The following is a 21,227-nucleotide window of genomic DNA, read 5'->3' as shown; positions in this document are numbered from 1 at the left end:
ACCTGGTAACCAAACGTCTCGCTTCAAAATCAATATCCAACTTGATGCTTTGTGAAGATTTTCAAGTGTCTGTCAGTATCTACGGGCAAAATTGGTGATATCATTAAACCAAGTGTGGTACTGCTCAAGTTTGGATTTAATTAACGGTGCAGCCTCAACCTAGCAATACTTCTGTTTCTTCACTAACAGTGCAGCCTTCACACAGCAGTCCCGGTATGCACGTCCCCATTCCTCATCTTGTTTTATTACAACCGCACCTCTTTTTGTTTTGTGTGTATGCAGGATATAATTCTGGGTTGTATATAGATTCAAAAACAAAACCTACAAAATTGGATGTATTCGTCTGTTGTAGACAGATTCCACATGATTTATATGCAGAACCTCATCAAATATTGAAGTTTGGATGCGATACAGATTCCACTTAATCATTCTTCTTACTGTTGTCAGCATTGCAAAACTTTTAACTTGGATGTCCATTGTGTTTACAAACCAATCGGAGCAGAATTTCAACTTTGTTGTTTCAGCCTGTGAACTGGTTTCATTCACATAGTTTCTCAAGCTTTATGTGTGAATTTACATGATCTTCGAACCAGTGGTCCAGAATTGCAAATTCCTTGCTCATCAGACATATTCCTGGTTGAAGTTGTTGCAAGGGATTCAACATCCTTGTCACCAGTGTTTCCTAATCACTGCTGCCATAAATTATGATATATTCTTGGCCCTGAATTGATAGCTCATGTGGTGTTCTCTCAACTCTGGTTTATTTCTGCAAACATTGCTAGTTCAAGGCGAGTTCTCCCATTGCTCTAGAATTCATCAGACATGAGCGCCAAAGCAATTCTAACATCTCAGCCTTATAAATAAAAGAGCTTCCGCAAGTTTTTTTTTTTCTTGTTTGCATCAGAAATCAACGTTGCTTGCGCGTCTAGTCTTATAAATTCTTCCTGCAGCCTTTCAATGTTGAAGAAAAGCATATTGTTGACATGTGTGTGTTAACCAAAAGCAACCTTTTATGCTTCTGCAACTACATGATCGATGGCGCGAACTTGTTATTGAAATAGACTTGGCTAAGCCTGATTGAGTTATTGGTAAGCCCACCTGTTTCCATTAATTAACATCTATTCTTATTACAGGGCCGCAGGTTTCTTTGAGTGATTTGAATTCTCTTGCCATAATACTTCACGAGCCTTGGTGCTTGCCGAGTTGTTTCTTAAGGGTCACAGTTGCTGTTTCTTTTTTACCACGTCATCAATTTTAGCAAGTCATAAATTTCTTAACAATGGAGCATTACTTTTCTTTGGCTCTTCGTCAAGGTAAGTTCTTATTCTCTCCCTCTTTTTTCAAATATGCATCTAATTCATGCATTTTTATATGTCTTCCTTTTCTTTTTAGATGGTGCTTTTCAGGAATTCTTCTTCTTCCACTAAAAGATTCTTAGTAATTGATGAGAAGTATCGTCGGACAACCTTTCGCGTATATAAACCTGCCATTGGTCCATTTGCTATGAAGCGATCTTCTGAAAGCATCAAGCATTTGACTTCTTGGTCATTGGAGACTTCTTATGAACTTTATGGTCATGGTGGTTTGCCTCAATCTTTTACAACTTCAATCCTCCTTTCCACATTCAACAACTTTTCTAGCTGATCTGTCGTCATTAGACTATCATAAACGTGATGGAAATGCTACTTGCAAGGATTATTTCCCAATCTCCGATGCACTTGAGTATACTCCCAAGTATTGGGAATGGACAGAAGATGTTTTGAAATATTACGAGCCAATCCTCGAGAAGGCACATATTCGAGACACTATTTTTGCATCCCTTTTTACATATGACTGGCAGATGAATGTTATCCTTTCTTTTTATAACCATTGGAATCCTGCTACCAACACGCTATCTACCCCGAATGGCGAGGAATCCATATCTCTTTGGGAGCTAAAATCATGTAGCGGCCTTCCTATTTTTGGCACTTTTTATGATGAAGTCATCCCTTCTGCTGATGAACTTAATGAAGCTGACAAGAAAGGACGTTCTTTTCTTCCAAAGAGCTGCAAGTACCTATTCATCGCCTTTCATAAAGAATGTCGGACCATTGATGGTGACCATGTAATGACCCTTCAAGATTGGGTAGATTTCTGGTTTCGAGATGACTTGAGATACAAGGTACCTTTTTTCTGTGGGCAAGTCTAGCGGATCCAATAAGACTAACTATCCTTCTGGCTCAATTGATAAGTCTCGTGTTCGCTCCAGCAAATTCATTCATCCTTTTAAGGAGCTTAATGTCCCTTCTCATATTCGGGATGAAGTTTATTTAGCAGCTTTTCTTTCATGTTGGCTATGCAAATTTGTATTTCCTAGCAAGGATGTTGGTTTCATTCGTCCTAGTACTTTCAAAGTAGCATCCATGATGGCAGCTGGAAGGCAATTCTCTCTTGCGATACCAGTTCTAGCAAGTATCTTCAAAGGTCTAAAGGAAGTCCAATCTGCATTAAGTGTGACCGCACGAGACATCCCTTTTCCTATTCATTTTCTCAGCAGTTGGCTTGCAGAAAAATTTGGCACCCATCAAACAACAATTAGCCCTACCAAGTTAGTTGGGATGACGAAATATGCCGGCGTGGGGTTGGCAAAACATTTCAATGAATCTCAAGCTCATGCTCTTTTCAGAGATCCCAAGAGAGTCATATTTCTTGCATTACTTCCTCTGGCTAAAGTTGGGGTCTTATATGATGATGGCAACTTGTCAATCCTCGAGAGTGACTACTTTATGTGTATTCGATCCGGCTATTTGACTCTTCGTTATGATGATACTTTTATTATTGAATCTTACTGTCCTGATAGATTCAATAGACAATTTGGGTTTTGCCAACATATTCCCCGTGACTTTGGAGGGAGAAATGGAGTCCCAACCTTGGAGGATGTATCTCAACTTTGGCATAGTTTTACCAAACTCAAAACTCATTCGCAGTGCAAGCTTCCGTTGCCCCCAAATGATAAACTTCCTTTGGTAACTGAACGTTACATGGATTGGTGGACTCTGAGGTGGTCCAAAGTTTGTTCTCCAGAGATGAAGATCATTCTTAAAAGTCCTGCTAATGTCGTCATAGTATCACAAAGGACAAAAGAAAAGAAGAATGACCCTCTCTTAACCAAAAAGAAACGATCTTCTCCTACCTATAAAAGAGACAAACGGGTAGTTGATGTTGATTTAGGCAAGGAAGATGGTACTCGAACATCAAAAAAGTGTTCAATCCTTGCAGCTCGGGTTTTCTCTATAGATTCCCTAGTGCATCAATCATGCCAGACAATATTGATGAACTGGTTTGACACTTTTCCTTTTTTTTTTCATATATTAACCCCCCCTTTTTTTTGTCTCAGCTTGGTCAACAAGACTTGGGGAATGATTTTGATATGTATATTTGGCCAGAAATGAGTGTTGCTTCTGTTGCTAGCCCTAACCCTTTCAATATTTTAGCTGCCGGGATTGGAAACTCTCAACCTTCATTCAGTTTACCACATGAGCAGCCTAATCCACCTCAACCGATCTTTAATATAGCGACCAACTTGCATAATCTTGGACCTACTACTGCCTTTGAGCCTTCAGGAGTCACTAGGTATTGTGCTGATGACATAATAGGAGAGATAAGATCTGAATTTGCTATCAAGTGTTGGGAGAGCATCAGAAATAAGATTGCTCGTACACCGATCCATTATATTCCTAACCTAGCTGGTGAAGTTGAGAAGATCCTCCTCTCCATTGAAGATATAAAAGTTGATTGCTCTTCTATCAGAAGAATGGTGACCGAGGTGATTGAGGATGCTAAAAAGTTTATTCACTTAGAGTCTTCATTATCTCCTATGCTGACATCAGAGCAACGAGCCTTAGATGTTGAAAAGCTTGAAGTGCAACTTAAAAATTCAGAAGCTTTTGAAGAGGAGGCATCTACATCCATTTCTATTACTCATGCTGAGATAACAAAAATAACAGGACAATTGATGGAGTTGAAGAGCAAGAAGACTGAGTTAAAGTCATCTCTTAAGGCGTGTGATGAAAAGCTTTCTGAGAGAAAAATCATCACCTCCGGCATTCGAGCAGAGATCACCACACTATCCTCTTCCCCTGTGATAAGTGAAACTGACGCAGTCATTCTTCAAAAATTAAAAGGATTGTTGGAGACCAAACTAAAGGAGATGGAAGGACATAACTGGAAACCGTAGTATGATAATGGTTTATTATGCTTTGGAATTTTTTTGTTTTGGTAACATCGGCTTATGACTTTCTGTTGAGGCTACATACTTTATGTAATAGAATTCTTCTTTCTATTAATAAAGTCTATATTTTGCCTTCTCTTGTGTTTTGTTACCTAGATTTCCATGTTACGATTGTGTTTTGAGATTTATTTGTCCCTCTTCTTTACGTGAACAATCATATTGGTTCAAACAACTTTAAAGGATGGTGTGACTGTACTTAGAATAATTTCTAAGTTGCCTACGTAACTTTTTGGATAAAGGATCAAGTCACAACGTAGTTCAAAAGATTTTTTTTTTTTTTTGCATGACTGTACTTGGAATGAATTCTAAGTTGCCTACGTACCTTTGTGGATAAAAGGATCAAGTCATAACGTAGTTCACATTTTTTTGTCTTTTTTTTATGCCTTTCACAGTTTTAGCTCGTGCGGGCCAGGAGCTACATCAGATTTCAAGCATAGTATCTTTTCAAGAATTTGCCATTGATAGGCCCAATCCTCAATCCATTCTCATCAACAATCTTGTAAGCTCCATTGGTGTAGACTTCTTGAACCACATAAGGGCCATCCCATTTGGAGAGGAACTTGCTGCCCATGCGTTTTGACATGATTATCGGGCGTCGTACTGTCAAGACAAGATCCCCTTCTTGAAAGGAGCGTGGTCGCACCTTCTTGTTGAAAGCTCTACAAAGTCGTGCTTGATAACATTCTAGTCGTTGTTGTGCCTCAAGACGTTTTTCATCTAAAGCTTCAAGCTCTTCAAGGCGTAGGCGAACATTGTCTTCATTGGAAAGTCCTTCTTGGATCGCAATTCTTCAAGATGGAATTTGACATTCTAGTGGAAGAACAGCTTCAACCCCATATACCAAGGAGTATGGAGTAGCTTGAGTTGGTGTTCGGAATGTAGTACGATAAGCCCATAGCGCCTCCCCAATTCTCTCATGCCAGTCCTTCTTCGAGCGATTCACTGCCTTCTTGAGAATGTTGCATAAAGTCTTGTTAAAGGCTTCCGTCAAACCATTAGCCGGAGCATTGTACATAGAAGAGTTATGTTGTTTGAAACTGAACTGTGCACACAACTTGTTCATGGCTGTATTGTAGAATTCCTTTCCATTATCGGTTATGATGTATCTTGGTAACCCATAACGGTAAATGATGTTTGTTCGGATGAAGCTTACAACTGTCTCTTTCTTGACCTCTCTTAATGTTGCAGCTTCTGTCCACTTGGAGAAGTAATCTGTTGCAGCCAATATGTAAAGATGCCCCCCGGAGCTTTTCGGCAATGGTCCTACCACATCAAGTCCCCAAGCATCAAAGGGCCAAGAGGCAACTGTCGGGTGTAAAGGCTCGGGTGGCTGGTGGATCAAATTAGCATGCAATTGACAACTTTGACATTTTCTAGCATAGTCTATGCAATCCTTCACCATTGTTGGCCAGTAATATCCCATTCTTTTGATCCGGAAGTGAAGTTTAGGGCCTGATTGGTGTGCTCCACAAATCCCTGAGTGAGTTTCTTCTAGTGCTTTTGTTGCTTCTTCTTCTCCGAGACAGCGCAAAAAGATTCTGTCAAAAGAGCATCGATAAAGAGTGCCTTGGAAGTATATGAAGCGAGAAGCTCTTCGCCTCACCTCTGTCTTATGGTGTAAGTCCTTAGGTAGTTTTCCATGTCTCAAATAATCGATAAGCGGCTGACGCCAGTCTTCTCTTTCAATCTCGTAGACAGAAACTACGCCCACTTGTTCTTTCACTTCTATGTCATGGCTTAGTGGTGGAACGACCCATCTTTGACATACAGGGACTTTTATCTCCTCACTATATGATGCTAGTGTTGACGCCAGATTTGCCAAGGCATCGGCTTGCTTATTCTCTTTTCGTGGTACATGTTCTAAAGTGACACAATCAAGTGATGTTATCAGTTTAAGTGCATACTTGTGATATGGGATGAATTCTGGCTTCCTGATTTCATATAGTGAGAGGAGTTGTCTGATGACTAATTGAGAATCACCAAAAACTTTAAGGCGAGACATTTTTATATTCACTGCCATTTCCAACCCAAGAATCAAAGCTTGATATTCAACCATGTTATTAGAACAACATTTGGTAAGTGAAAAGGAGAAAGGCAAGACCTCCCCTTCTGGTGTGATGAATATAACCCCAGCACCGGCTCCATCTTGTCGTGCTGTGTCATCAAAAAACATTTTCCATGGTTCTGACAGTTCAATAAACAGAACATCCTCATCAGGTAGGTCTTCAGAGAACTTCCATTCATCGGGAATGGGATGATCAACCAGAAAATCAGTTAGTGCTTGCCCCTTGATAGCTTTTTGTGAGACGTAGACAATTTCAAATTCTTGAAGCAATAAAGCCCATTTTGCCAATCTTCCTGATAATACTGGTCTTGAGATGATGTACTTAAGGGGGTCAGCTCGGGAGATTAATGTTACTGAATGTGCTTGGAGGTAATGCCTTAACTTCTTTATTGCAAACATCAATGCTAGACATGTCTTCTCTATTGGGGAATAATTCAGTTCAACCCCATTTAATGTCCTACTAAGGTAGTAGAGAGCACTTTCATTGCCTTCATCATTTTGTTGTGCCAACAACACTCCTAAGGAACGTATTTGAGCCGCAATATAGAGGATAAGTGGACGTCCCTGTACCGGTGCTCGAAGGACAGGTGGGTTCAACAAGTATTCTTTTATCTTGTTGAAGGCATTAGTACAAGCTTTATCCCAATAGAATGATGTATCCTTCTTCATTAAGTGGTTGAATGGTTGACATCGGCCCACTAAGTTAGAAATAAATCTCCGTATGAAGGCCAACTTTCCTTGGAGACTCTTCAACTCATGGATGTTTCTTGGCTCCGGCATTTTTAGAATGGCCTCGATCTTAAACTGATCAATCTCAATTCCTCGATGTCGAACTATAAACCCTAGGAATTTGCTTGAGGACACACCAAATGCACATTTCAATGGGTTCATTTTTAGTTGGAATCGACGTAACCGTTCAAACACCAAACGAAGATCCTGCAAATGATTTTCCTTTTCTTTTGATTTCACCACGAGGTCATCAACATAGCATTCAACATGTTGGTGAAGCATATCGTCAAAAATCTTTTGCATCGCCCTTTGATAAGTGGCACCTGCATTCTTTAAGCCAAAAGGCATGACTTTATAACAATATATCCCTTTTTGGAGTTTAGAAAGTCGTCTTCTCCTCATCTGCGGGTGCCATTCGAATTTGATTATAGCCAGATGAACCGTCCATGAAGGTTAATCTCCCATGACCTGTGGTAGCATCTACCATGATCTCAGTAATTGGAAGTGGAAAGTCATCTTTGGGACAAGCATTGTTAAGGTCTCGAAAATCCACACAAACACGTATTTGGCCATTCTTCTTTTTTACTGGCACAATATTTGAAATCCACGTAGGATACTTGACCTCACGAATGAAACCTGCTTGGATAAGTTTATTGACTTCAGCCTCAATCTGTGATATGAGTTCAGGACGAAAGCGACGCTGAGTTTGTTTTACAGGTCTAGCCCCATGTTTCACTGCTAGTTGGTGGACAGCAACCCTTGGGTCTAAACCTGGCATTTCATCATAGGACCAAGCAAAGATATCTCGATATTCCATCAGAAGTTCCATGTAATTCGCTTCCTCTCCAGATGATAAGTTTGCATTGATGAAGGTTGGTCGTGGGTTTTCAACAGTTCCTAAGTTAACCTCTTTAAGTTCATCCATTGTAGGCTTATTTTCTGATTCAAGGGAAGATGGAGCTTCCTCAACATCTTCTTCGACGACAAACTTATCATTATCATCTTCTTCAATAGTGATGTGATTTGAAGTGAGACATATTATTTCATCTTCTTCTTCTTCATTAGAGGGGTTTGTTATCACTATTGTGCGTGTTTTTCCTTTCAATGTCTCTTCAGCACTCACCACCCATTCACATTGTCTCTTCATGCGTGAAGGTATTTTGCTACGAAGAACCTTTGAATCACCCATCAAACTTGTTTCTTTTGACATGGATTGTCCAAGTCTTGCAAAGACTGGTGTGCGTTTTAGCATCCTTCCATTATTTTGGGTTCCAATCCTAGTAAAAACAGGAGCATGACTTGTAGTTCCACCAAGACGATCCCAGACTGAAGCTCTAAGAGGTGTCGGCTGACTTTGTTGTTTGTCCTTCACTTCTTCCGCGTTTATGTACCATGAGGCTTCTTTATTAATATGAAAATACAGTGGTGTGGAAGACTCATATCCAAGACCAGCCCTCAAAGTTTTGCCAGAAGTTTTCTTCTCTCTCCATGCCTTTCTAGTCCTTGCAGAAACTTGTTTATCTTCAAGTTGAGTCGTATCACCATCCTTTGATATCTCATTGATGTCTTCACGATTATAGCCAGCCCTGGCTAAAAGCTTGTAAGCGTTGGGATCAAAGCCATTTGACCGTTTATCAGGTAGTCCTTTAAGATTTATCACCACTAACTCAGTTTGATGAACAAACCCTTTTAGTAAAGGTTTTGAAACCTTGTTCAAGGCGAGATTAGTAGCTGGCAAGGTCAAGTTTTCAAGCTCTTTATTGATCTTTTCTTCATCCTTTGCAAAAGAAGACTGACCCTCTTTTCTTGCTGATATTGGAATATATCGGAGTGTCGCGGCTTTACGTGGTGGTTTATTGTCAACAAAGTTTTCTACCACCTTTTCTTTTCCTTTATTCTTTATTGGCTGAGACACCCCTTCATTTGCAGATGACTTATGCCCTTTTGAGCTTTTAGAGTCAATTATTCCCTCTCCTAAGTGGTCAGGTGGTGATCGTAGTTCTTCCATCATATTTGACTTGAAATAGAATTTTGCGTCTGCAAAGTGAGCTTCAGCTATGGTGAAGGGATCGGTGTCTGCCATTATCTTTCTTACTTGTCCATCTCGGCAATACTTAAAACATTGGTGGAGTGTTGAGGAGATGATACCATTTTCATGTATCCATGGTCGTCCAAGCAATATATTGTAGGTAGTTTTGGCATCTATGACATAGAAAAGTGCATTGGATTCCATATCTTCCATGTGCATCGCAAGTCTTATCTTTTCTATAGCATTTTGCCCTCCTTGATTAAAACCTTGAATCATCAGATGACTTGGGAAGAGTTCATCCATAGGAATCCCTAGCTCTCTCATAGTCTTAACATGTAGTATATTGACCGCCGAGCCATCATCCACCAAGATGCGATTCACTATCTTTTCATCAACATATCCTTTAATGAAAAGAGGTTGGTTATGGAGTTTTGATCCAAGCAACAAGTCTTCATCGTTGAAGGATATCTCTGTTGTGCATACACCGTGAGATAAGTTTGAAGAGTCATCATGACTTTTCTTCATGACATAATCAATAGGAGTTTTCTCTTCATCAACCTGATAGCAAGCAACAGGTATATTTTCAATTCTTTTCATTTCTGTTGGCATGTACTCATTCAGTGTAACAGGCTTTCTTATACTTTGAGCTGAAAAATCCTCCTTTCTAACTGGTATGGATTTTTGTTAAGTTTTTCGGCGTATCGGCTCACCAATTAGCTTCCTCACCATTGAGATCCTCATTCTTGTTGGCTTTGTCATTTGCATGTGCTTCCTCCTTCCTCTTCTACGTGTGACTAAAGTCCATCCTTCATCATCATAATTTTCAGACCATTCAGGCTTCAAGTCATCAACTTGAGGTGTGAGGGTTATACATGGAGTTTGACTTGAGGATGCAGTGAAGCTCATCGGGAAAATGGCATCAAGTCTTATAGGTTCACAGGAGCCGAAACTTATTGTAGAGAGTGATTGACATGATCCTAAATTGACCGTGGTTGTGATATTAGAGGTTGTTATTTCATCATCAAAAACGATATCTCCATTCTCGTGTAGCCTCATGATCTTGTCTTTCAACACAAAACACTTCTCTACGGGATGACTGATTAAGCGATGATATTTGCAATAATTCGGATTATCTACTTGGTTTGCTTCTTCAGGGCGTTTCACCTCCGGCAACTCAATGATATTTGCCTCAAGCAGATCATCCAGCATCCTAGATATGTCTGAGTCAGGGAATGGATACACTTTTTCTTGTCGCTCTTTCAATGATGGTTTCTTTCTTTCACCCTTTTGAAAAGTAATCGGCGCTGCATGATCATTCCTCTTAACTCCAGTTGGTACCCTTACAGCAGTCGAGTTAACTACTAAAGATTGCTTTCCCTCAACCTTCAGAGTGCTCTTTCCGAATCTACGACCTTCAGGCTTATTTCTTTTAGGCTTTTGCATAGGTAATAATGAACTTTCAGCCGCCACAATGCTAAGTTCCATATCATGTGCACAAGTAGCCAATTCTTCGAAAGACTTTGGTTTGATGCCTTGTAGGATATATCGTAGTCCCCAATGCATCCCTTGAATACACATGTCTAGCGCAAAAGTTTCGGTGAGTCGATCTCTACAGTTGAGGCTAAGGTTTCTCCACCGATGAATGTAGTCGATGACAGGCTCTTCCTTCCACTGACGTGCATTAGTGAGTTCAATCATGCTAACCACACGACGAGTGCTGTAAAAGCGGTTAAGAAACTCACGCTCCAACTGCTCCCAAGTATCAATCGAGCAAGATTCCAAGTCAGTGTACCAGTCAAAGGCATTACCTTTCAAGGAACGAACAAACTGTTTTACCATGAGATCACCATTAGTCCTGGCATTATTGCAAGTCTCCACAAAGTGAGCTATATGTTGTCGAGGATTTCCTTTGCCATCGAACTGTTGAAACTTTGGTGGTTGGTAACTTAGAGGCATCTTTAACAGGTCGATTCTTTGGGTGTACGGCTTCGCATAATATGAGGGTTGAATTGAGCTTTCCACCTGGTCTGTGATGGCTTCCTTGATGAGTTCTTTCAATTGATTTGTGGTGAATATGCCATCAGTAATACCATGTATATTCTTCACAGCTCCGATTGCAGACTCCTCAATGACATCTAGTTGATTTACTTGAAAAGCCTTGGTAGTCGAGGTTTGGCCTCCTTCGTTCAAGCTCTCAAGTTTGTTCATCAACTTTGCTATCTCGTGGTCTTTTGCCTTGAGTGAAGTCGAAAGCCCCTCGACGAGTTTTGTCAAGTTAGCCACTTGATCTTCTAAAGATGTTGTCTCGGTCATCATCACTGACATGGTGCTAGAACCCGAAGCCTTACTTGGTGATTGACATGGAGAAGTTTCCATAGGTGAATTGTCAAAGTCACCTTGAGTGCTGAAGACAATTTCGCGCGCCTCACTTGACTTTTGTAGTGGAGTTGCTTGTGGCTTCATCTTTGAGGCGACATCTTGTGCCCCTCTTGCATTCGAAGTTGATGTTAACTTGAGAATCGGCCTAGTTTGTGCATACAACTCGACGATGGATTTTGTTTTCAATGGCGGGGTTGAAGAATCTTCAATAGTATGTTGGGGACTTGAATCAATGGCCTTGTTGCTCTTCGAAGCGACAATGGTGATCATGTTCCTCGTAGTTGCCATTGAGAGTTTTGTTGAAAATTCTTTCTTGAAGGGAAGAGATGAAAGGTAGAGATTCCCCAGTGGAGTCGCCAGAAATTTGTAGACACAATTTTGTGCACCTGAAATTAAACAAGCACACGTGTACAAATATATGATTTTATTAAATATATGAATGGGTACAATCTCTATATAATATATTCTATCAAAAGAATATGGCAATCCTCTAATTCCTCCCTTGGATTTGATGTATGGTGACTTGATTTATTTGAGTAATCAAGCTAAGATTTGTGCTTTGCAAGAACGCGAATTTGGGCGTGTATTGCGAAGCGAGATGTTGTGATTTGATGCTTTGAAGAGTACCTTGATTTGTCTTCAAAGTGTTGTTGAAGAACTCTTATGGGACGTTTTGGCTTGATCCAACAGAGCTTCGTTCTTGTTAAACTTCAAGCGTAGATGAAGGAGGCTTGAGAACTCTTTGAGAGAGAGCTTCCTTGCTTGAAGACAGAGAGAGAGAGTCTTGAAGAAAATTTGTATCCCCTGGAATCCAATCCCCTGCCTTTAGGTTGAGGCCCTCTATTTATAGAGATCTGTAGGGGCTCTCAGGTCCTTTTCCAATGCCACGTGGCATAATTTTATTGGTTGGTCTTTATTGACGGAATTTTGCCTTTATGACAAGATATCTTGAATATCTCATCTCAAGTGTCAACTTTTCATTGGCCAATAAATATTTGAAGGCTCATTTGTTTTCCATGTCATTTATTTTAATTTTATTTTATTCTTTATTTTAAAGAATAAATAACACATGGTGAAATTTGATTGGTGGAAAATTTATGTTTCTACACTTTTTGATATTTTTTTATCCCAATTAATCTAAATTTTCACACCTTGTGCTATCATTTGGCCTAAATTCTTCCATGTGAACTGCCATATAACAGCCATCCTTCTTCTACTTTTGGGTTGTCCTTAACAGCTCCCTTTCTTACTACAATCTAGGCTCTCATGAAAATCTACGAACATATATAATTTGTTCATAACTTATAACTTATGTTGACATCACTTTTTTTTTATTATTAACCTTGTCATCATCTTTAAACTACTTTGAAATTTGAAGGGTTAAACACAAAAATTAAAAGACGTAAGAGAAGAAGAATTAAAAAGAAAAAATTAGTGGTGCTGAACCGGAGATTTATTTGTCACACGTGTTGTCCAAGCATGGAGGAGTCATCGAGACAATCAAACACCATCATAAAAGATGTTGGGTGATGTCGTATGCACCACCTGAAGATCGCGAAGGCATTCTAGAGGTTGCACGTGTGTTGCACACACCAACTTCTTTTTTATTTTTATTTTTATATTTATTAAAAGACTAAATTGTTCATCAATCAACTTGATTATTACGAATAAACCACGAAAAAAATACAAAAAGGCCCATGGATGAGAGTTAAAGAAATTTTACTTTTAAAAATAATTAAATTATTTTATTATTCTTTAAAAAATAAAAAGGCAAGAAAGCCTCTAGACTCCAATTAAATTAATTTTTTTAAGAGTAATTTAATTATTTTACTATACCTGAAAAAGTTTTAAAAAAATAATCAAATTGTTTCCAATTAACCTAATAATAACTAATTAATCCTAATAAAAAAATTATATTACCAACAATAATTAGTTCATTAATTTGTTTAAAAAGACAAAAAAAAATTACTGGTGAATAATTATTTATATCCAAGGGCACACTGAATTCACCTTTACTCTCCGTGTGGACAGAACGCAAAAAAAGCACCTAGGATTTTGAAAATCCAATGTTAAAGTGATCGATTATCTTAACTCTCCGTGTGGACAGAACGCAAATTCTGTGCGTGTGTGTGTGTGTTTTTTTTTTTTTTTTGCTTGTTTTTCAATCAAACAGAGAAGGACTCGAATAATCTAATTAATAATGGCACTTCCATTCCACCTGTCACATCTATTAGCGTCCAATGTAACAGCTTGCAACCATTTCCTTAACATCATCAACTAATTACTTTAATTTGTTCGACCATTTCAACATGTTCCTATCACCTATACTGTTCGAAAGAGTTTTACATGAACAAAATGACTCCGAGCATTCAGTTTTTTTATTCAAAATGAATAAATTAACCCCTTGCGTGAGATCTTTTTCTTTTTCTTTTTATTTGCTGTGTCGGAACGTGTCTGTCTATCATGAACTTTGCCAACCATCGTTGACTTGCAAAGGTATCAGTTTTTAAGGAGAATGTTCATGATATGTTAAAATAACTGGATATGATGCGAAGTCTAAATTAAAATGTTTTTTAGTCTCTCTTTTTTTCCCATCTCGCTAAACCTCACAAGACTGCAAACACGAAACATCCAAGAATTATACATGAGTTTGAAAGAATTAATTTATTTTGAAAGATTAATATTGCTGACTGATATATCGAACAAGTTGGTGCAGAAAGTGAACATAACTTCCACCATTTTGTACCTCCTTTCCAAGCATCACCTCGCCTTCAATCTCAGACTTGCGTGAGAACAATGAGTTGCTCAGGACGGGCTGGTCAAGTCATCTTCTGCCTCCTGATATTGAAGTTGTATTGTCAACTAACTGTGTCACAATTATGCCCCAAAGATGAAAGCTATGCTTTACTCCAACTTAAGGATGGATTTGAGTATGATGAATCCGCTTCATTGGATTGCAGCCCTCCTTATCATAGGATGGCCTCATGGAAATCTGGAACAGATTGCTGCTCGTGGGATGGAGTCGCATGCCATGGGGTCACAGGTCATGTGATCGCTCTTGACCTTAGTTGCAGTGGTCTTAGAGGCAACCTCAGTTCCAACAGCAGTCTCTTTCACCTTTCACACCTTCGGAGACTCAACCTTGCTTTCAATTATTTTAACCGCTCCTCCATTCCACCTGAGTTTGGTATGTTTTCAAGTTTGACACACCTTAACCTTTCTAGCACATGGTTCTCAGGTCAAGTCCCAACTGAAATATCTCACTTGTCCAAATTGATCTCTCTTGATCTTTCTTTGAATGAACCATTGATACTCGAAGCACCAGCCATGAAAATGATTGTCCAAAACCTTACTCTAGTAAGAGAGATTTTTCTTGATTACATAAACATGTCTTCAGTTGATCTTGGTTCCTTGATGAACCTATCTTCTTCATTAACTTCTCTCAGCCTCGCATTATGTGGATTGCAAGGACAATTCCCGGAAAACATTTTCCACCTACCAAACCTCCAGCTCCTGAATTTATTGTTGAATAGCGATCTATACGGGCATTTACCTGTGTCCAATTGGAGCAGTTCCCTTGAACTGTTGAAGCTTGGCTCCACAAGTTTCTCAGGAGGATTGCCAGATATAATTGGCAATCTTGACTCCATCAAGGTGTTGGATCTTGGAAACTGTGCTTTCCACGGATCAGTTCCAGCTTCGCTTGGGAATCTTCGACAGCTCAATGAATTAGATCTTTCGAATAACAACTGGACAGGGCAGATCCCGGATGTTTTCGGCAACCTCAGCAAACTAAACAGCCTATCCCTTCAAATCGGTAGTTTCAGTGGTATGTTGCCATCATCTGTCTTTAACCTCACTGAACTTTTACGTTTAGACCTGTCTCAAAACCAACTCGAGGGGACTCTTCCTGATCACATATGTGGCCTTGACAATGTTACTTATCTTGACCTATCTTATAACTTGCTCAGTGGCACAATACCATCTTGTTTGTTCGGTCTCCCATCATTGGTCTGGTTTAACCTTAATAATAACCACCTCACTGGAGAACTTGGTGAACATTGGTCAAAGTCTTTGCAAGAAATAAGACTGGAAAGTAACAAGATAAATGGTCTTATTCCACCATCAATCTCTGAATTGGTGAATCTCACCAATTTTGATGTTTCATCAAACAACTTGAGTGGCATTGTGGACTTAAACCTGTTTTCAAACATGAAAAACCTTTGGGGACTTGATCTTTCACACAACAGTCTGTCTGTCGTCACTAATAATAATAGGAACTCAACCTGGCCCCAATTCTACAAACTGGCATTGTCGTCTTGCAACATAATTGAGTTCCCAGACTTCTTGAAAATTCAAAATCAGCTCAACTTTTTGTCTCTATCCCACAATAGAATTCATGGAGAAATTCCCAAATGGCTGTCAGCAAAGGGGATGCAGTCTTTGCAATATTTGGATCTTTCTCACAACTTTCTGACCATTGTAAATGAACTTCCACCCAGCTTACAATATCTTGACCTCACTTCCAACTTGCTTCAACAACCATTTCCAATTCTTCCACAATCCATGTACATTCTTTTAATAGCAAATAATAAACTCACTGGAGAAATCCCACCTTGGATTTGCAATATCACCACCTTCCAGATCATAAACTTATCGAATAATAGTTTGAGTGGCAATATTCCACAGTGCTTGGGGAACTTCAGTACTGAACTATCCGTGTTGAATTTGAGGAGCAACAGCTTCCATGGCACCATTCCAGGATCATTTACAGAGGGAAATAAAATAAGAAGTCTTGATTTGAATGGCAATGAGTTGGAAGGATCGTTACCACTATCCTTAGCTAATTGCAAAATGTTGGAAGTCCTCGATCTGGGAAACAATTACATAAATGATAGTTTTCCCCTTTGGCTGCAAACTCTTCCGAAGCTACAGGTTCTGGTGCTCCGCTCTAACAGACTACATGGTTCTATAGGCAATCCCACTGTGATATCTCCTTTCTCTAGTCTAAGAATCATTGATCTCTCGCACAATGATTTCATCGGCCTTCTGCCGACACAGTACATTGCAAATTTTCAAGCTATGAAGAAAGTGGATGGAGAAGTTAAAGCTACACCAAAGTATATAGGGGAAATATATTATCAGGATTCTATAGTTTTGACGATGAAAGGGACAGAGATTCCAATGGAGAGAATACTAACTATATTTACAACCATGGACCTATCAAGCAACCGATTTGAAGGACAGATTCCAAAGGAGGTTGGACTTCTTAGTTCACTCCTAGTCCTTAATATTTCGAGAAACAGCGTCACTGGTGAAATACCATCATCACTTGGGAACCTGACAGCACTTGAATCACTGGATCTCTCATCAAATGGGCTTGGTGGAGGCATTCCTTCACAATTAACAAGGCTGACCTTCCTTGCAGTACTAAACCTCTCATATAATCAGCTTGTAGGCCCTATTCCTCATGGCAGTCAATTTGACACCTTTCAGAATGATTCATATGTTGGAAACTTGCGGTTGTGCGGGTTTCCGTTATCTGTGAAATGTAGTGGTGATGTGGCACCACAACCCCCACCATTCCAAGAGAAAGAAGATCCTGCAAGCTTATTTAATTGGAAGTTTGCCATGATAGGTTATGGATGTGGGCTGGTGATTGGATTGTCCATGGGATATATTGTATTCACGACAGGAAAGCCACAATGGTTCGTAAGGAAGGTCGAGGTTGAACAAAAGAAATGGTTAAGAAGACGGACGAAGAGGAATATATAAAAAGCAAGTGGTGCTCTCAGGTTAGGTTTGCATGCTTCCCTATCTGTATATTAGCTAGTAATTGTCCATTTCTTTACAAGTTGTCTTGCCTAGTCTTCTTGTCAGCCAGACAAAGAGGATGGGATTTTCTGGTAAAATAAGCTCTCGCAAAATAATATATTTGTTTGTTTCTCTTTACTTTGTTAGTGCATTGCCTTCATAAAAAACAACAGTAACGACCAAGATTTCTTATGCAGACCATCTACCATGGTTGCATCCACTTTAAAACTGACCCATACATTGATTCACACAGTGAAAAAGTAAAAGAGAGGGAATCTTATTCAAGCAGACAAAAGAAGAATTTAGAAAAACAGAGAGGAAGCTTGTTACACCTTTGGATCATAATTGAGCTGTTAATTATGCAGTACTGTCCTCTGATTCGAAAGCAAATGCCTGGCTTTTTAGCAGGAAATCCAGTCTGAAAATCCCTTTAGATTGCTGGCCGTGTCCCATGATGCGTTATTGTGCTAACTCAAATATATTCTACCTCTTCAGTTCTTTATTTTGGAATCAGAAAACACAAATTAAACTTGTATCTAAGCAAGAACTTCTAAAGTTGAACACAGTTATTGTTGAAGATTTAAAGTGTGGTACATATATCATACAAGTAATAAAAAGAACAATATTGGCATACAGTACTGTTCCATTGGAATCTAAGTGCATTAGTCATCTAAAAGAGATATAAACGTTATACAAGAACATATACTTCAAGGGTTTTTTTTACCCATGTTTTTAAACTTGGCTCCATGATGACCTGGCTCAAGGTCCGGATCACAAGTTTTGACCGGATTACCTGGGTTAAACTTAATTTCTTTTATATAAATCAAAACGATATCGTGTTGGTTTTAAAAAAATATAATCAACGGATTACAACCAGGTATTGTCTAACAATATTTTTTTATAAACTAAGCCCGGTTCTAGCCCCAAGTTCTGGGTCAACTCATCAGACCGAACCGGGTTTTAATACTATAGTTTGGACTGGAATACCCTTTTGACTCCGTTGATAACTGCTGTAATTTTAGAATGAGAAAGTAGCACATTACATGTGCCCATGTGTATCAGAAAAAATACATCGTGTACGTACGTCGTGGTTAAACGGGAATGCTTAGGATACAATATTTCTTTTTTAACTTGATTAACCTTTTCTTACAATACTTAAGCTTCCCAATGCAGTCTGGGAACGATGATTTGAGACAAAACATGCCTTTTGTAAAGGCAATTAAGGCGAGGATGGCACTAATTAAGGCAGTCGTCTTTTAATTGCACCAAAAGGCCTGCGAGTTAAGGGGAAAAAAGCATCCAAACATTATTTATTTTCTGGATAAAAAAAATGTTACCCAAATAATAATTAATCAAAAACAATACCAATAAATAATCTTAACAAAGAAGGGAAATTTCCGCTTTGTATCTATATATAAATTTAACTTTTACATAATCAGCATGCATACATCCATGTAATGTATCCATGAAAAAGATATCAAATACGGATGCACATAATTTATGATCCAAGATATGCGAATTACTCGACATATTTTTCTCCCCACGAAATGCAATGAACTAATTGAGAACTGAAGAACATGCATAGCGTTATCTGGAATTGCTCATATGCTGAAAAATAGAGAATTGTATATAAAAGCATGAAGAAGAAACCCCGGCGAACTGAAACAATAAAAATGATATCATAATGAAGAGATTTGCCATGATTAGTAGACTTACATTGAAACAAGCAATGCGCCTTGTACACGCTCTCTTTGCTTTCTTAAGCTTTGAGAAAAACTCATCTTCGGAATAAATATGGCCTGCTGGTGAAGCCAAGAAAACCCTTCTGGCAGGTATTAGTGGAGACCAAAGACCACTTTGCTCATTGTCGAGTCATATTGATATGCATAGAAGGACTTATCAAGAAAGAGACTTATCAAGAAAGAACCCTGAAAGGTGTAACTCAACTGATCAGATTCTAGGTTTGCTCTCTAGAGATCACTAGTTCGAATCTCACAAATCTTAGAGTTACTAAAAGTTTACATGATCGTTAACTTTAGAGCCTGTAGGATTAGTTAAGGTGTGCAGAAATCGATCCGGACACTCACATTAATCTTAAAAAAAAAAAAAAAACTTACAAAGAAGTCTCTCGGAGACTGATTTCAAAACCATTTGAATACTTGGACTTGCCAGTGAAGAACTTCCTGGTGATGCCTCCGACATGTTTTTCACCGAGAGAAAAAGTGTGTGTTTTGGAAGAACATGACGGAATAAAAATAGCGGAAAGTGGGCTATAATTAGATTTGCTTGTATGTGTGCTTATGGACCAGAAGTTACTTTGGACTTGGACGGATTTTGATATTGTTTGGTTGAAAAGAAAGTTACGGTTTGGTCGAGGATTTCCATGGTATTTAAAGGTGATTGTATTTTAAAGTGATTTTTATTTAAAAATATATTAAAATAATAGTTTATATTTTTTTATTATTTTAATATGTTAATATCAAAAATAAATTTTTAAAAAATAAAAAAATATATTAATTTAATATATTTTTAATTAAAAAAATATTTTAAAACATAATTTTTATCACAATATCAATTACTACCTAACAGTCGGTCTAATTGGCGTGTGTTGTCACATGTCATGGCTCGTTGGTATACCTCCCAGTCATTGTTTCTCTGCATTATCCTCCTCTTCTACTTCACGATTTTTGCTTTTGTGGTGACCAACAAAGGTGCTGGTAAGATTTTGTCTAATGAAGGGTATAAGCTGGGTGAAGATTATTCGAATTGGTAATCTTTTAGATTTCTAGTTCAAATATAGACTCACGATATCCCATATTTATATTATTTTTATGATTATCTTTTTGTATTCTTCCAAATTTAAGATTGATGCGTTACTCATTACAAAATGTTCTGTGGGTGAATCATTCGTGTGTCACCCCATTGGTTAATTAGATAGGAGTTTACTACATCATTGTAGCATGAGCCAAATCAATTTTTTGGGATGCTAAAAAAAAATTATTGACAGCAATTGCCAATATAACCCGATTGACTAAGCAAGTTTAAAACATAGTCTAACTAAGAAAATATAAAAATAATATTTTAAAATATAATATTAAGATAAAAACATATTTGATTGAATCAAGTCAATTAGGATTAATATGTTAAATCCATAATCTGGATTATGAAACTGTAATAACTTCATTGAAAGCAAGTGTTAAAAAAATACGAAACATAATCCTCAATTAACTGAGTGTTGAATGATGAAATTAAAAAAAAATTGACCAAAAAAAATTGATCCAAGTCAGCCTCAGTTAACCTACTAAATCTGCAACTCATGTCATAAGACTATAATAGCCTCATGAAAATAAAATTAAAAAAAATTATGAATCTTAATTTCTAATCATCTCAATATTAAAGGATAAAATTAAAAAAAAATCAATCTAAGAAATTAAACGTTAAAAAAAAGCTCAAGTCAATTTATGTAAACTTGCAAAAATTGTGACCCGGTTCATGAGATAAATATAACCCCATATAATTATTTATTTGAATGAAATTGAATTAAAAAGGAAGCAAAAGAAATTGATGGACGAACAAACAAAAAGCAAGCATTTAGGCTTGGGTGGCTATACTCAAAAATATAAGCATTGGACCATGCTTCTAATGTTTTTATATTAGAGAGGATAATGTGTCATCCATCTTTTAAATTTTTTAAAAAAATTGTAAATGCTACAACGAGTTTGTTTAGCAGTGTGGTTGTGGTTGTTTTTTAAATAACTTTTTCGTGCTGAAATGCATGCCAATGATTTTTTTTTATTTTTTAAAAATTATTTTTGATATCAACACATCAAAACGATTTAAAACATATAAAACATATTAAATTTTAGCAAAAAATTTTGAATTTTTTGGGAACGTGGTTTGCACCACGTTCCCAAACGGTGTCAACTTCTGTTGCCCTAGAA

At 38.0% G+C, this 21,227-nt stretch overlaps 2 protein-coding genes and 1 long non-coding RNA gene across 3 annotated transcripts; 1 reads left to right on the top strand and 2 right to left on the bottom strand.

Annotated features, from left to right (window-relative positions):
• Positions 1 to 4,697: 4,697 nt before the first annotated feature.
• On the bottom strand, positions 4,698 to 7,412 carry LOC133703782 (uncharacterized). The gene is made up of 2 exons (XM_062128496.1): positions 5,112 to 7,412; positions 4,698 to 5,000 (listed from the first exon to the last, which is right to left on the bottom strand). The coding sequence occupies exons 1-2, from the start codon at positions 7,410 to 7,412 to the stop codon at positions 4,698 to 4,700; spliced, it is 2,604 nt and encodes an 867-aa protein (XP_061984480.1).
• Positions 7,413 to 14,217: 6,805 nt separating this feature from the next.
• On the top strand, positions 14,218 to 17,382 carry LOC133674683 (receptor-like protein 7). Its single transcript, XM_062095917.1, has one exon. The coding sequence runs from the start codon at positions 14,269 to 14,271 to the stop codon at positions 17,245 to 17,247; it is 2,979 nt and encodes a 992-aa protein (XP_061951901.1). The 5' UTR covers positions 14,218 to 14,268; the 3' UTR covers positions 17,248 to 17,382.
• Positions 17,383 to 18,824: 1,442 nt separating this feature from the next.
• LOC133694134 (uncharacterized) lies at positions 18,825 to 19,527 on the bottom strand. The gene is made up of 3 exons (XR_009842235.1): positions 19,404 to 19,527; positions 19,003 to 19,214; positions 18,825 to 18,894 (listed from the first exon to the last, which is right to left on the bottom strand). It is a non-coding gene; the product is annotated as an uncharacterized LOC133694134 (long non-coding RNA).
• Positions 19,528 to 21,227: the final 1,700 nt, after the last annotated feature.

The sequence above is a fragment of the Populus nigra genome, chromosome 1, assembly GCF_951802175.1.
Source record: "Populus nigra chromosome 1, ddPopNigr1.1, whole genome shotgun sequence".
NCBI lineage: Eukaryota > Viridiplantae > Streptophyta > Magnoliopsida > Malpighiales > Salicaceae > Populus > Populus nigra.
Note: the sequence above shows the minus strand (reverse complement) of the source record. Positions and strands in the feature narration are given on the sequence as shown.